Below are 12,733 nucleotides of genomic sequence, written 5' to 3'. Positions count from 1 at the left end.
TACGGATATATAGTGGCATACTCCCTCTTTCCGAATCCAATTTTTTTTTTTGTATAATCAATGCTACATTATTAGAGATAAACGTTAATTTAAGATTCTTTTGATTAAAAAATGTGGCAGGGCCTGGTGACGGCGGAGAAGAGAGATGGCTTCAACATTCCGGTTTACGCCCCGAGCCTACAAGATTTCAGGGAGGTGGTGGAGGCGGACGGATCGTTCGTGATGGAGAAACTGGTGGTGTTCAAAGGGGGAAGCCCGCTGGTGGTGAGCGAGCCGGATGACGCGGTCGAGGTCGGGAGGGCGTTCTCCAGCAGCTGCCGGAGCGTGGCCGGAGTGCTGGTCGAGGCTCATATCGGGGAAGAGCTCAGCCACGAGCTGTTCACGCGGGTGGAACGCAGAGCCACCCGCCATGCCAACGAGGTCTTGGAGAATCTGCAGTTCTTTCACATCGTCGCTTCCTTGTCTTTCGCTTCAACTAGCCGAAACTAAGTAAAATATATGTTAAGGGACAAGGGGAAAGAATTAACGTTTTTACATTCGAGTAAGTTTTCTCTTTTTGGCATTTAGGGTTTTTTTTTTCAATCTTTTCTTGTCCCTTTTGTCCCTCTGGAATCTGGCTTAAGTTCTCTTCGTTTTATTTTCAACTCCACATGAAACAAGATTAGGCGTTTTGTTTCGATTCTTCGGGACCGAACCGGACCGAACCGAAACGAAACGAAAATCTCGATATTTTTGAATCATTCAAAATTATCAAATATATTTTTTATAAACCCAATTTTATAAAATTTTCGAAAAACCGAAATTTTTTTACTTCGGTTTTTGTTAAAAAAACCAAAACGTGTCGAAATCGAAATCAAACCGAATTATATACGATACTAAATAGGAATCGAACCGAATTTACTAATTTGATATAAATTTTAGAATACCGAATAAACCTGAAACCGCTGCTAAAATTTCGAATCGAATCCAAAACACCCCCTAAACCCTTTCACTGTATATTTTGGCAGATAACACACAACCACATACAAAGGCTTATAGCTGAGACAAAAGGGTTCGGCTACAAAGCTGCACCTTCAGGCAACAATATAAGTAGAAAACATTAATAACAAACACATTCGACATATACATATATATAGTGTATAATTGTATTTAGTGTGTATTTTTTTTCTTGATGTACGGTCATGAAAAACGAGATACCGTATATTTAGTAATAAAGCTTGTCGTCGTTAATGTCGGCGTAGATCTTGGCACAATACTCGAACAAGCTCCCATCGAAGCATCGCCTCACGGCTTCTTTCGACAAAAACCCTTCTTCGTCCCTCGCTAACACGTACAATAGCCCCCACTCTAGCTTTGTCGCGATCCTATATGCATACACACACACAATGCCATCATTAAATACATTAGAATATATATATATCGCAATTATATATATATATATATATGGTTAAATCTCATTAAAGTTCTTCAAATGGTGGAATATCAATTCCCATATAAAATTTATCATTTATAATTCTCAAACTTACAAAATGTACCATTATTATAAACTTTTACATCACTATTTTGACACCAATTATAATTATAATGACACATTTTACATTTTCCATCATTCTACCAGTTTACACATTTTAAAGTTTTAATGAGATCTACCCCGCATATCTATATATATATATGGTAAAAATCCTATTAAAATTCCAGAATTTGTAAAATTTTATGGAAAAAAATTTCTTGACACAAATTTATTCTCAAATTTGAGAAATGTCCAAACTTTGCGGATTGGTGCCAAAGGCGAAATTGCCCAAAAATCTATTGACTGACATCCTACGTGGCACCACACACATTGTCCTTTGTAAACCATATTGAAACATGGCCATCCATTAACTATGCCAAGACATGATCGATTCTCAATCTAGACTCCGAGGTTCTTGTCATGAATGCAACTGCTAAAATAGTTACCAGCCGAAGAAGTCGAAGGCCACGCGCTGTCCCTCCGTCATGTCCCATATTTCTCCCAGACTCAACTTGTCGGGTAAGGTTTTTGCGTATTTGCTGAACATCATCTCCAGGGACGCCGGACTAAACCTGCGTAAAAATTGAGCACGTGATAAAATTAATTACCTCAAATTATTACAATATATTCTCCACGTATATCTATCTATCTATCTATATTATTAGATATATATAAAATGCATATCTCGCGACGAACCTTCCTTCGTTGTCATAAGTACCGGAGTCGCTTCCATGCTTCGCCTTGTGAATGTTGTGTATGTATATAGGGAAGAAGGGCGATGGGAACCATCCCTGTAATCAAATACCAACATATATATATATAAACACTCCAAGAATCACTACACAACACATACAACGACAAATATGTATATATATATATATATATATGGAAACTGGCTTTTCAAGTGATTATAACATCGATGGAGGATGGGCGGAATTATATGTACCGGTAGAGTAGAATAGCTGAGCCAGAAGTTGATAACGGCGGCTATGATCAGAGAGGCGAATATATTGAAACCAACTAAGCGCAATCCTGACCAAAACATATTCAAATTTTGTAACAAAATAGGCACAATATATAAGAAACGCAAAACAATATGTATATATGTTTATATATAGTTGAAGAATCAAATATGAATGGACACCGGAGTAAGTCTCCCAAGGATAGATGATGCCATTATCATCCAAGTCGAAGAAGGCGACATGCTGCTGAAGAACACTGAGGCCGTAGTGCCTATGACCAGGTGTTCCGTGCGGATGGTCCCTGTCTGGTGCTTGCAATGCTCTTGGCATATCTAACCATTCGTCGTTTATTTAGTCATAATCATGGTCCACGATCTCTTAATTACACTTTCAAAACGGCACTGTGCTTGCTTTTTGTTCAAGATTTAAGCCAAGTGGAGATGCAAATAAAGAAAATGGTAGAGAGAGATGCGTACAAGGCTTGGGAAGCCTATCCTCCAAATCACCCCGAACACGTCGGTGGTAAGTCACCGGAGCGTACGGAGCCACCGTGGCCATGGCGTCTCTCTCCATCACCTCCGTTGTCATCTGATCTCTTTCTCTCTCTCTCTCTCAGATTATCTCTCTGTTACAATGTTGGAGGGAGAGAGAGAGTGATTATAGTCACAGAGAGGAGGATGAGGAAAGGTGCGTGGCAAACATGCATCACCGAACGGTGGCTTTGTGGCATCTTTTGACGTGTCTCTTGATTCTGCATGCATGCATGCACTCTCTCCACTCTCTCTCCCTTTTTTTTTTTGTCTCTCTCTTCACAAGCCACGTTGTCGGATGAAACTTGGACAAACTGAAATTACTTGACTCTTGCTTCTAAATTCCTCGTGACCCAAAAATATATGTATAAATATTTAACAGTTCAGTCCTTGTCATTTGACAACTTATCAAATCACACCCAGAAAGTTCCTGACTAGTCATTATTTCTCCCCCAACCTTTTTGAAATATCAATAAATGACCCTACTGCGAGGCCAGGGTTAAAACTGCACTGACTGAATAAAATTGTAATTTATATAATATATATACGATTGGACCCTCTTGCGACATGAGATACATAAGGTGACGAGCTTGTTCTTATAGAATGACGACGCTCACAACGCCCAACAGTGTAACAAGAATAATGTAAATACAATTTTATCCAGAAATAATTAATTCAGTCCAAGTTAACCCTGACCGACAAACAACGAAAGCTACGAGGTAGAAAAGGGTTTCAGAGTCATTAAAAGGAGAAGTCACATTCCAAACACCGATACAAACGCATAAACAAGTAATGAAGTATCATTTCTACTATCTCGATTCATAGAGATGAACTTCCTACGGCAACATTGTATGGTTACATCTCTCTCTCTCTCATCATCATCATCACGGTGAAACAGGAACAGGGTCGGCGCCGGAAACATGAGAAGCACTGTCCTCTTTTGTAATGGCTACATAGTTCGAAGGAGCGGCCGGTCTGCTGAGACTATCCCTCTTCCCTTCTTTGGCATTGGCTCGGGCCCCGTTAAGAGATAGACGCCGGTTAGGAGTTCCATTGGATCCTCCGTTAGCACGTGGCCCCACCACGGTTTTCTTGGAGCTGGCTGGTCTCGCTGGGCTCGGCCTGGACCCGAACGCTGAATCTTGATCAGTCGTGTGTTGCAGCTCTTGGTGCTTCTTCTGTTCCTGTTATAACCAATGCAGAGACAAAGTGTTGAAAGAAAGAAACAAATATATGGATTTGGGAAGATTGAATCTGATCAGAGTGATTTAATACGTGACTGGAAACAATTAAAGATACAAATTTTGGTTCCTTTACATAGTTTTGGCCATTTCTCAAATCACTTCTCTTCAAGTTAACTGCGTTTACGTGATACATCACTGTATCGTAGCAACTCGTTTGATTTTGAATTTTAGTCAAACGCTGTCCCAAAAGACACAAGGATTTGCAGGTGTGATACAGCAAAGTGACAGACATTAACTTACCCTTAGCCTCCGTTTCTCTTCTTCTCGTTCTTGCCTGAGCATGGCATACTCGTCTAGCATGGCGAGCAGAGGAACTCCATCGTAAGAAAATGACATGCCGTGATCCTCTTCCCAAGCCCGGGTTTTAGCAACCAACGTGTCAACCATCGCTTGTGTCACAAGAAATTACCGTAAGCCTTTTAGTTCCAGGTTTTTGTTAAAAGTGAAAAAAGATAGATTAGTGGTGTTTCTTTGGTTTTCTACACACATACCAGGAATCTTGTTGACCAAAATCCGAGCTTTCTCGGCCCTCTTAAGGTTTAAATGTGCGCCTCTGGTTGCACTGTACCTGTTCTCATCCTGTTTTCAACGTTAAAAGTCAGAGAGCTCGAGAAATCATCTAAGAATATCACATGGTAACCTACAAGTTGATGCGGATATGTGCATGAGACACAAGGATTGTGAGTAAACAGATTAGAGAAATCATGGGTACCCTGTTGTAGTCTTCAAGCCAGCTCTCTTCCTCACAAGCTGACATCCATTTCTCAACTCGGTCCAATATCTCCTTTCTGCTAAGTGATTCTTCCTTGGCCTTTGCAATCTGGCTATCCATATCGGCCAGTAGTTCAGTAGGCTCAACGTTTCCAGAATCAATCAATGTCATGATCCTCTCCCGAGCTGCCTCTGGGTTTATTTCTATATGAGCACGAGCATATATCTCCTCAAGCTCAGATTGCTTCTTGAACGCGATTTCCTTCATTCTGCTAGATTTCAACTGATCAAGCCTCTCCACTTCCACCTCAGCCTTGACAAGTATTTAGCAAGCAGTTATTAATCACACATGCCTCTTAATACTTCCAGGAAGATGGTTACATCAAGTGGAAATGCAATTCAAAATACCTGCTCGATCAAATTGAGTGCAAGGGCACCTGGGTCAGTCACCTCGTCAACTGAAGCTGAAATGTTACAGGTGACATGGTCAAACAGTTCCCTTTCCTCTTCAGAGGTATCCATCAGATTCCACAGATCAATTAGCTGAGTGGCCAATTCTTGAAGCTGCAAAAAAAAAATATCATTAGTGAAACCGATGGACAAAGATTGCCACGAGAAGTCATTCAGCCTGGCAAGCAGATAACATGTTTCAGCACAAATTATATGACTTTAAACTCTCGACAAATTCGTTATGCAATAAATACGAAAGGGCTTAAAATTTTTGAGGATGTGGAAAGTGTAGAAAGGCATTGAAGTGTTGCAAAACAATTTGCTGTTTCATTGCCATCAAACAAAATTCTGATGTTGGTACATGTTCTACTACAGACTATACAAACAAGAAAGTATAACCAGATCTCTTCATCCTAAACTGACCATGCTAACTTCAGAGGTCTCAAGGACAAATCTTTGACATACCTTTTTAAGTCTTTGCTTCTTGTCCTCTTTAAGAGTCAAGACTGTGTTAGCCAACCTCGAAAGTGTATCATTGCTTATACTCTTGGACTGAACGCCAGTGGCATCATCCAGGCTTGGATGAACCTCGGTGACGGTGCTTAAAAAGTCCAAATCAAGAACAGCACACAGATCATGAACTGTGCTCACGAATTCGAGCACTCTGTGCAACCTGTCACTCTGCCAACACAAACCGAAACACAAATGGTTTAGTTCAGAGGCACTTAGAGGCAATCCCATCGCCTTGATATTACAAGTAATCCTTTACCTTCTCCTTCTGGAGGTCTTGGAGTTGGCTCTGGTAGTCATCCAGTTTCTTCAGAGACAAGTCAGACTCATCGACTATTGGAGCCTCATTGTTCAGACTCCCAGCAATCTCCCCGCATATCTTCTGGATTTGAGACTGTACATCAGAAAACTCCTTCACTCTTTCGTCTTTCTGCTTCCATAGCTGTTCAAGAACTGGAGCTATAGCAGAGAGTTGTTCTTTGATCGTTCCTGTAGTCTTCTCCGGCTGCATTTAAAAGAAAGGCATCCATAACTCAAACTCACTTATCCCCGACAAAACCCGGAAGATGTTTCCTACACTTTTCACTTACAATGCCAAAGAAGCTTTTTTCTCCGAGAGCAGATGCGAGACTGGAGAGTTCAGCCTTAGCATCTGACAAAGTCTGAAGAAGCTCTGCTCTGGATTTTGCAGCCAGCTCAACCTTTCTCTTGTAGACATCCAGACACTCCTGCTCTATCTGAAGAAGCATATTGTCCCGCTCTTCATCACTCTCACCCACTTCATCCCAGATTTCCTGCATAAGGGTTTCAAACGAGTTGAAGGACCGTTGTCTGTATTACACCGACATCAAAGATGAGTAACTCAACAGAATGATGGACTTTGAAGCAAAACTACCTGCAACTTCTGTAGTAATGTTCCACAGGTGATTTCAACGAGCAGAGGGTTTTCTGCATCTGTCACCGCCATTCGCCCCAAATCAGAAGGTTTCCTGAGTAGACACAGAAGACAACTGGACCAAAACTGAATTGGAACACGGTACAAGAGCACAAATTTCAGAAATTCCAGATTTTTCTTGAAAAAAAAAAATTGTTTAGTCGTAGCCATGGAAATGGAATTAAAAAGGCGTAAGATTTGCATCAAACCGCATTGACGAGCTAAAAACAGGAATAAGAAACAAAATCGCAGAACCCAAAGAATCTCAGCAGATTTTCTCACTCAATCTTGAACCGTTGAACTTCCCCTCAAGTTCAAAACCCTTTTTGGCCAGACCCACATTGTAACGAAAAAATGTGCGACCAAAATCCCGATCACCTCCAAGCAGAGTTCGGAAGAAACACAGATCAAGTCCCTTTCGCAGATAAAAACACGAACATCACGGGAATCGAACATCATTTGCGATACAACCGAAGTAAAGAACCCAGTAAAAAAGAACTGAGAAGAGGGTCAGAAGTCGAAACGATTAAATCAATCAGTACAAAATGATCTTTACCGAGATTGAGATTGGAGCTAGGGTTTATGCAAGATTTCCCCTCCCCCTCTCCCAGATCTAAAACTCTCTCTCTTGGCAATGGTCAGTGTTTAGAGTGAGAAAGCTGACTAGCATAGGAAACAGAGAAATTATAGAGGAGAGAGATATGAGAGGCATGGGACCCACTTTATAGTACAACAAACCTCATTAACTAACAAATTAAAATCAGTCTATCTTCTTGCGTTATTTACGAAAATGGCACTGACCGCTGTGCTTTCTTTGACCAGACCGAGACTTTACTATCAATCAAAATGTATTATCCTTAATCGTATTTAATTGTTACTAATTAGTATAAAATTAGCCACTCATTACAATATGTTAATTGTGATTAGCTCCAGATTTTATCAGATTATTAGTGTTCGAAATAAAATGCTTATGATGCGAGAGAATTGTGGGGACCACCAGCCAATTCTGAAGAAGACAGAATTTGCTAAACCAGACAATATAAATACACTATAAGTATATAATATAATCATACTATGATAAGTATTTTTAAGAAGATCCATTCCAATGTCTTGACGAATATTATATTTAATTGGTTGGCGTTAGAATTTCATTTAGTTTATATACTTCTTTTAATTAAATTAGATAAGTGGGGCGTCTTCGTTTTGTTATTTCACAATGTATATGGTAAAAGGGTAAAAGTGGTCTAATATTTCACAATATTTAAAGGGTAATTAGAAATATTTTTATGGGAAGAACGAAGCGCCGCTCTAGTGGAGAGGGGCATACTCGTAAATTATAGTGAAGGGAGGGGGCAAAAGTGGTAAGAAAGAGGGAAAAGGCAAAAATGTCTTAATAAAGCCAGGCTAGAAAATGGAAAGTGATGAAAAAAAAAGTGTCATCATAATCAATGATAGTTGCCATCACAAGACATATGAGACATCAATGTATTAAATCCAAATTATCATCATCATCACCATGGTGTACCTTCGAAGTCCGACCAAACTATTTACATTATTTTCAAACCAGCTCTAATCATATATTAGGGTGTATGTATTAGCAGTAAAAATCAAGATCCACAGTATTATTATTACTATTATTATATGTGATTGAAAATATATTAAAATAAATAGAAAAAAATAGGTCAGAAGTGTAAAAGGGTATGTCCGAAAAACATGAGACCAAATAATGGAATGGACCCAATTGGAATAGTTGTTGTTGGGCTATCTCGTGGGGCCCAGGAAGAGAGGATAAGGTTTTTGTTATAAAAAAAAATTAAGTCGCTGAACCAATGAGCCAGAAAATATGGGCTTACATCATTAGGCCCAAATCGTATTCATAATCAGGCCCAAATAAATCTGGTTAATATTAGGCCCGAATATAAATAGACACGTCATACTTGGAATGGACACGTGGCGTCAAGAGTAGCTCCTCCTCTGTAAGTGGGATCCCCCAAACAAGCGTACAGATATTTTTTTTTTCCTTCTCGCTCTTTCCTTCTTCGGGTCGGTAAGTGATGACGTCATCACCGCTACGTGCTCGTCCACGACGTCTTGCGGCGCACTTCTCCGTTTGAATATTTCAACATTTTCTCCGATTAGGGTTTTATTTCCATTTCGGGGTCATCTTCTGATTCCCAGTGCCACGTTTTTCTCCATTGAAGAAGACTACGAAATCCGAATCTCTGTAGGTTTTTTTCCCTGATCGCCGGTCTCTTGATCCGTTAGGGTTCTAAGTTCGATTCAAATCCATTCATGGGGATTTTTTAGACGTGTTAGCGTTGCAGATGATTCTAGATTTCTAGTTGTGCCATTCATCGCATTCTTTTTAGGTTTTAGCCGTAAATGCAATTCCTCTCGTGAAGAGTATTGCTCAAGTAATCCAATCATGGCGATGTTTTCACCATTTACACGCGCGCGCGCACACACACACGCGCGTACATGAACAATGAAAATCCTTTCGTGAAGATGTTGGTCAGAACATAGCGATGTTTTCACCAGTTGCACACACATACATGAACGTATTGACCAGTGTGGTAGTTGTCTTGGGTTAAAAGTCTGATCACAACAGGCTGATGAAGAAATGCAATGATTGATCCAGCATTCCGTTGCATCATATGCTTTCTTTCTTGCTCAGATGCGGTCTTAATGCTTATTTTTGTTGGAGCTTTTCATTGGCTCTGTAGCTTACAATGGGAAGATTTAACTTCTTTCATAACCCGCAGAAGTAATTTCGAGGAGAGTGCATACCTATAGATCCTGTCTCAAATCTGCTGCCTGAAGTTGTATGGCATTGCAAAAGGACCATTATCCCGGTTCACCACGAACGGGAAAACAAAGGGATCAGAATCATCCCAATTCGCCGACTGTCAGGACTAATGGCCAGAAGGATAACCCAATTCCTAGTTCACCAAGTGCCCGATCAACATCACAACGGGATTACTATCCCAGTTCCTCTTCTCCTCGTCTTCGGCATCGCAGAAGATCATGCGAGGTATATTCACATATACACTAGTATCTTAAGTTGTTTTGTGTGTGTTATATTCAATTTTTAATGGTGTTTTTTCGGTGACCAGTTTCCAGGTGATGTAAACAGAGCAAATGGAAGCAATTTGCTTACTGTAAGTGAAAGCAAGTATCGCTCTATGTGGATTAGGACATGTTCATCTCTATGGATGCTCGGAGGGGTCCTCTTTATCATCTACATGGGTCATCTCTACATTTGGGCTATGGTTGTGGTCATACAGATCTTTATGGCAAGAGAGCTCTTCCTTCTTCTTAGAAGAGCTCATGAAGACCGACACTTACCTGGGTTCAGGCTCTTAAACTGGTACTCAAGCTCACTCATTCAGAGGATAAGGAATCACAATTCTCTCAAGTTCTTGGATCTAACTGATACTTACCTGTGTTGTTTCTCGCAGGCACTTCTTCTTTACGTCTATGCTGTTTGTCTATGGCCGCATTCTTCGTCAGCAGCTAGTAAACACAGTATCCTCTGACAAATTCTTGTACAAGCTTGTTAGTGGTTTCATCAAATATCAGATGGTCATTTGCTATTTCCTTTACATTGCAGGTTTGTTTGACCACCATGGTATCCTTTATGTTTCTTTGTTGTTCTTGTTTTTGACTCACAAAATGTAATGATATACCTCACCGAGGTTAACCTTTGTCGAATTGAATGGATTAGGTTTCATGTGGTTTATCCTTACGCTGAAGAAGAAGATGTACAAATACCAGTTTGGTCAGTACGCTTGGACGCATATGATCCTTATCGTGGTGTTTACACAATCTTCTTTCACTGTGGCCAATATCTTCGAAGGAATCTTCTGGTACACAGCTCATCCCTGGAAATCTTATCAATGGTTATCCTTTTTCACAAGGAGATATAAAAAGCATCCTCATTTTTTATTCTATGGCGTTGTACAGGTTTCTTCTACCAGCAGCGCTCATAGCAATGAACGATGTTGCGGCTTATTTCTTTGGGTTTTATTTTGGGAAGACACCGTTGATCAAACTGTCCCCAAAGAAAACTTGGGAAGGTTTTATCGGGGCATCGGTAGCAACCGTAATCTCTGCTTTTGTGGTAATCTCCATCTTCCACTCTTCACTTGCTCGTTTGAATTACTTGCTCGCTTGAATTCAGGCCCTTTTGTTTTCCTGATTTGAAGAGTAATTTGACTTCATACTTTTGCTTAGTTTGCAAATGTCTTAGGCCAGTTCCAGTGGCTAACATGTCCGAGGAAGGTAATTAACATATCCATTTTTTTCACCCGTGGTTCTGCCGGATGCTCGTCATTTCTGTTTCACGGCGAATGTGACGCTTGCAGGATTTATCGACCGGCTGGCTTTACTGTGATGAAGGCCCTCTCTTCAGGCCAGAGTATTATCCATTGCCTTGGTGGATTGCTCAATTTGTAAGCAATTTTACTGTGGAAAGCCATTGCCGTTTTGTAATCTTGCTTTCAACCTTCACTTGCGTTTTTACATTCACTAAGATCCACAACTATTTGCTTTCAAGACTCCATGGAAAGAGATCTCAATTCTACCGGTGCAATGGCATGCCCTCTGTCTCGGTCTATTTGCATCGATAATAGCACCTTTTGGAGGTTTCTTTGCCAGTGGTTTCAAAAGAGCTTTCAAGATAAAGGTAGACATCTAGGTTCTCTGTTTCCAAAAACTTTCAGTTCGATGAAGATGGAAGATCTTATAGATCTGATGAGTTGTTCCCTAATCTCTTTTGCTGCATGCAGGATTTCGGGGACAGCATTCCCGGGCACGGGGGTTTCACCGACAGAATGGATTGCCAAGTATGCTATTAGGGCCTATATATATACAATCCCTTTGATAACAGCTAGGTGAATCCAAATAGCCAGCAGATAGATGGATATTGTGTGTCAAAACTGACCCTGCAGGGTGAAATCCTTCGTCTAACTCGAGAAACTATACAAACTCAACCAAAGGAGATAACACTAAAGGACTAATGCTTCTTGTACCGTCACTTGAGAATTGAGAAAAGTCTTGGCAATGTTTTGCACAATTTTTTCAGATGGTGATGGCCGTTTTTGCATACATCTATATCCAATCGTTCATCATTCCTCAGGACTACAGCGTTGAGATGATCCTGGACGAGGTATGAAACTTTACAACACTCTGTACTTTTCCCCAGCAACCTTGCTTGATGGGTGAGTCATCAATGATGTTTCTGGTACAGATAATGAGAAGCCTGAGCCAGGACGAGCAGCAAAGGCTTTACGTGAAGCTCGGAGACATTCTTTGGCAGGAGATGCAGGGTAAGTTTTAGCCTAGGAATTCCCACTTGCTAAAAAAGAAAAGAAAATAGATGATGGGTTTTTCTTTCTGCTCCTTTCTCAAGTGTTTCTATGCTTAGGATTCTATTCCCAGACATCTTAAAAGACCATACACTGATTCCTGCTTAGGCTAGGTAGATCAGGTTTCTGCTTGATAACTGGTCTCGCCATATTACAGAATGAAGCAAAACTGCGAGTAAATGAATGCTTCTCTTAACAGTTTCCTTTTTTTTAGTATGTGGACCGAAGAATAGGAGCAAAATGAATATTGGTAACATTTTTGGTAAAAAAACGGTTTATATTTCGTCAGATGATGAAAAACCATACAAAACAGTTGTACCTATTTCTGTTGCCTCGGCAGAATAGGCTCTGGCTCTGCTTCAGCGAGTGGTGTATTGGACCTCGGCTCGTTCTTTCAACCATTCAAGCACTTTCGCTCCCTCTAGAATATCTTGCACCTACGCATGGCGAAGCCGGTTAGGAAGGAACCGTTTTCTTTTTTTTAAACTTAAACAGAATTTGGGGGGGGGGGGGGGG

At 40.5% G+C, this 12,733-nt stretch overlaps 5 protein-coding genes across 9 annotated transcripts in view; 2 read left to right on the top strand and 3 right to left on the bottom strand.

The window, feature by feature from the left end:
* The window catches only part of LOC104817688 (indole-3-acetate O-methyltransferase 1), a 3,752-nt gene extending 3,108 nt beyond the window's left edge, over window positions 1–644 (top strand). The window contains exon 4 of the mRNA XM_010546948.1: window positions 121–644. Coding sequence (XP_010545250.1) covers window positions 121–489 — 369 coding nt within the window. The 3' untranslated portion in view covers window positions 490–644. The remainder of the gene's footprint in view (window positions 1–120) is intronic.
* Window positions 645–960: 316 nt separating this feature from the next.
* LOC104817687 (peroxygenase 1) lies at window positions 961–3,111 on the bottom strand. 2 transcript variants are annotated; one of them, XM_010546945.1, is made up of 7 exons: window positions 2,949–3,111; window positions 2,655–2,804; window positions 2,457–2,542; window positions 2,207–2,301; window positions 1,957–2,082; window positions 1,198–1,364; window positions 961–1,071 (listed from the first exon to the last, which is right to left on the bottom strand). In XM_010546945.1, the coding sequence occupies exons 1-6, from the start codon at window positions 3,058–3,060 to the stop codon at window positions 1,205–1,207; spliced, it is 729 nt and encodes a 242-aa protein (XP_010545247.1). In that variant the 5' UTR covers window positions 3,061–3,111; the 3' UTR covers window positions 961–1,071; window positions 1,198–1,204. The 2 variants fall into 2 exon arrangements, with proteins under 2 accessions (XP_010545247.1, XP_010545248.1); XM_010546946.1 differs by having other exon boundaries at window positions 961–1,065.
* Window positions 3,112–3,715: 604 nt separating this feature from the next.
* LOC104817685 (65-kDa microtubule-associated protein 1-like) lies at window positions 3,716–7,515 on the bottom strand. Its single transcript, XM_010546943.1, has 10 exons — window positions 7,408–7,515; window positions 6,813–6,927; window positions 6,508–6,711; window positions 6,177–6,422; window positions 5,873–6,088; window positions 5,366–5,521; window positions 4,959–5,270; window positions 4,738–4,825; window positions 4,487–4,635; window positions 3,716–4,186 (listed from the first exon to the last, which is right to left on the bottom strand). The coding sequence occupies exons 2-10, from the start codon at window positions 6,882–6,884 to the stop codon at window positions 3,887–3,889; spliced, it is 1,743 nt and encodes a 580-aa protein (XP_010545245.1). The 5' UTR covers window positions 6,885–6,927; window positions 7,408–7,515; the 3' UTR covers window positions 3,716–3,886.
* Window positions 7,516–8,890: 1,375 nt separating this feature from the next.
* LOC104817683 (phosphatidate cytidylyltransferase 3) lies at window positions 8,891–12,207 on the top strand. The gene is made up of 12 exons (XM_010546938.2): window positions 8,891–9,075; window positions 9,614–9,882; window positions 9,965–10,218; window positions 10,310–10,461; window positions 10,576–10,717; window positions 10,815–10,971; window positions 11,085–11,132; window positions 11,216–11,302; window positions 11,407–11,535; window positions 11,639–11,695; window positions 11,935–12,018; window positions 12,100–12,207. The coding sequence occupies exons 2-12, from the start codon at window positions 9,676–9,678 to the stop codon at window positions 12,187–12,189; spliced, it is 1,407 nt and encodes a 468-aa protein (XP_010545240.1). The 5' UTR covers window positions 8,891–9,075; window positions 9,614–9,675; the 3' UTR covers window positions 12,190–12,207.
* Window positions 11,895–12,733, bottom strand: part of LOC104817684 (trigger factor-like protein TIG, Chloroplastic) — a 4,816-nt gene continuing 3,977 nt past the window's right edge. The window contains exons 13-14 of one of the 4 annotated variants that reach the window (XM_010546942.2): window positions 12,537–12,654; window positions 11,895–12,090 (exon numbers count right to left, since the gene is read on the bottom strand). In XM_010546942.2, coding sequence (XP_010545244.1) covers window positions 12,577–12,654 — 78 coding nt within the window. In that variant the 3' untranslated portion in view covers window positions 11,895–12,090; window positions 12,537–12,576. The other 3 variants (XM_010546941.2, XM_010546940.2, XM_010546939.1) reach the window with 3 other exon arrangements.

The sequence above is a fragment of the Tarenaya hassleriana genome, unplaced genomic scaffold (assembly GCF_000463585.1).
Source record: "Tarenaya hassleriana unplaced genomic scaffold, ASM46358v1 Cleome28, whole genome shotgun sequence".
In the NCBI taxonomy this organism is placed as follows: domain Eukaryota; kingdom Viridiplantae; phylum Streptophyta; class Magnoliopsida; order Brassicales; family Cleomaceae; genus Tarenaya; species Tarenaya hassleriana.
The sequence above is the reverse complement of the archived record's forward strand: the minus strand, read 5'-3'. Positions and strand labels throughout refer to the sequence as shown.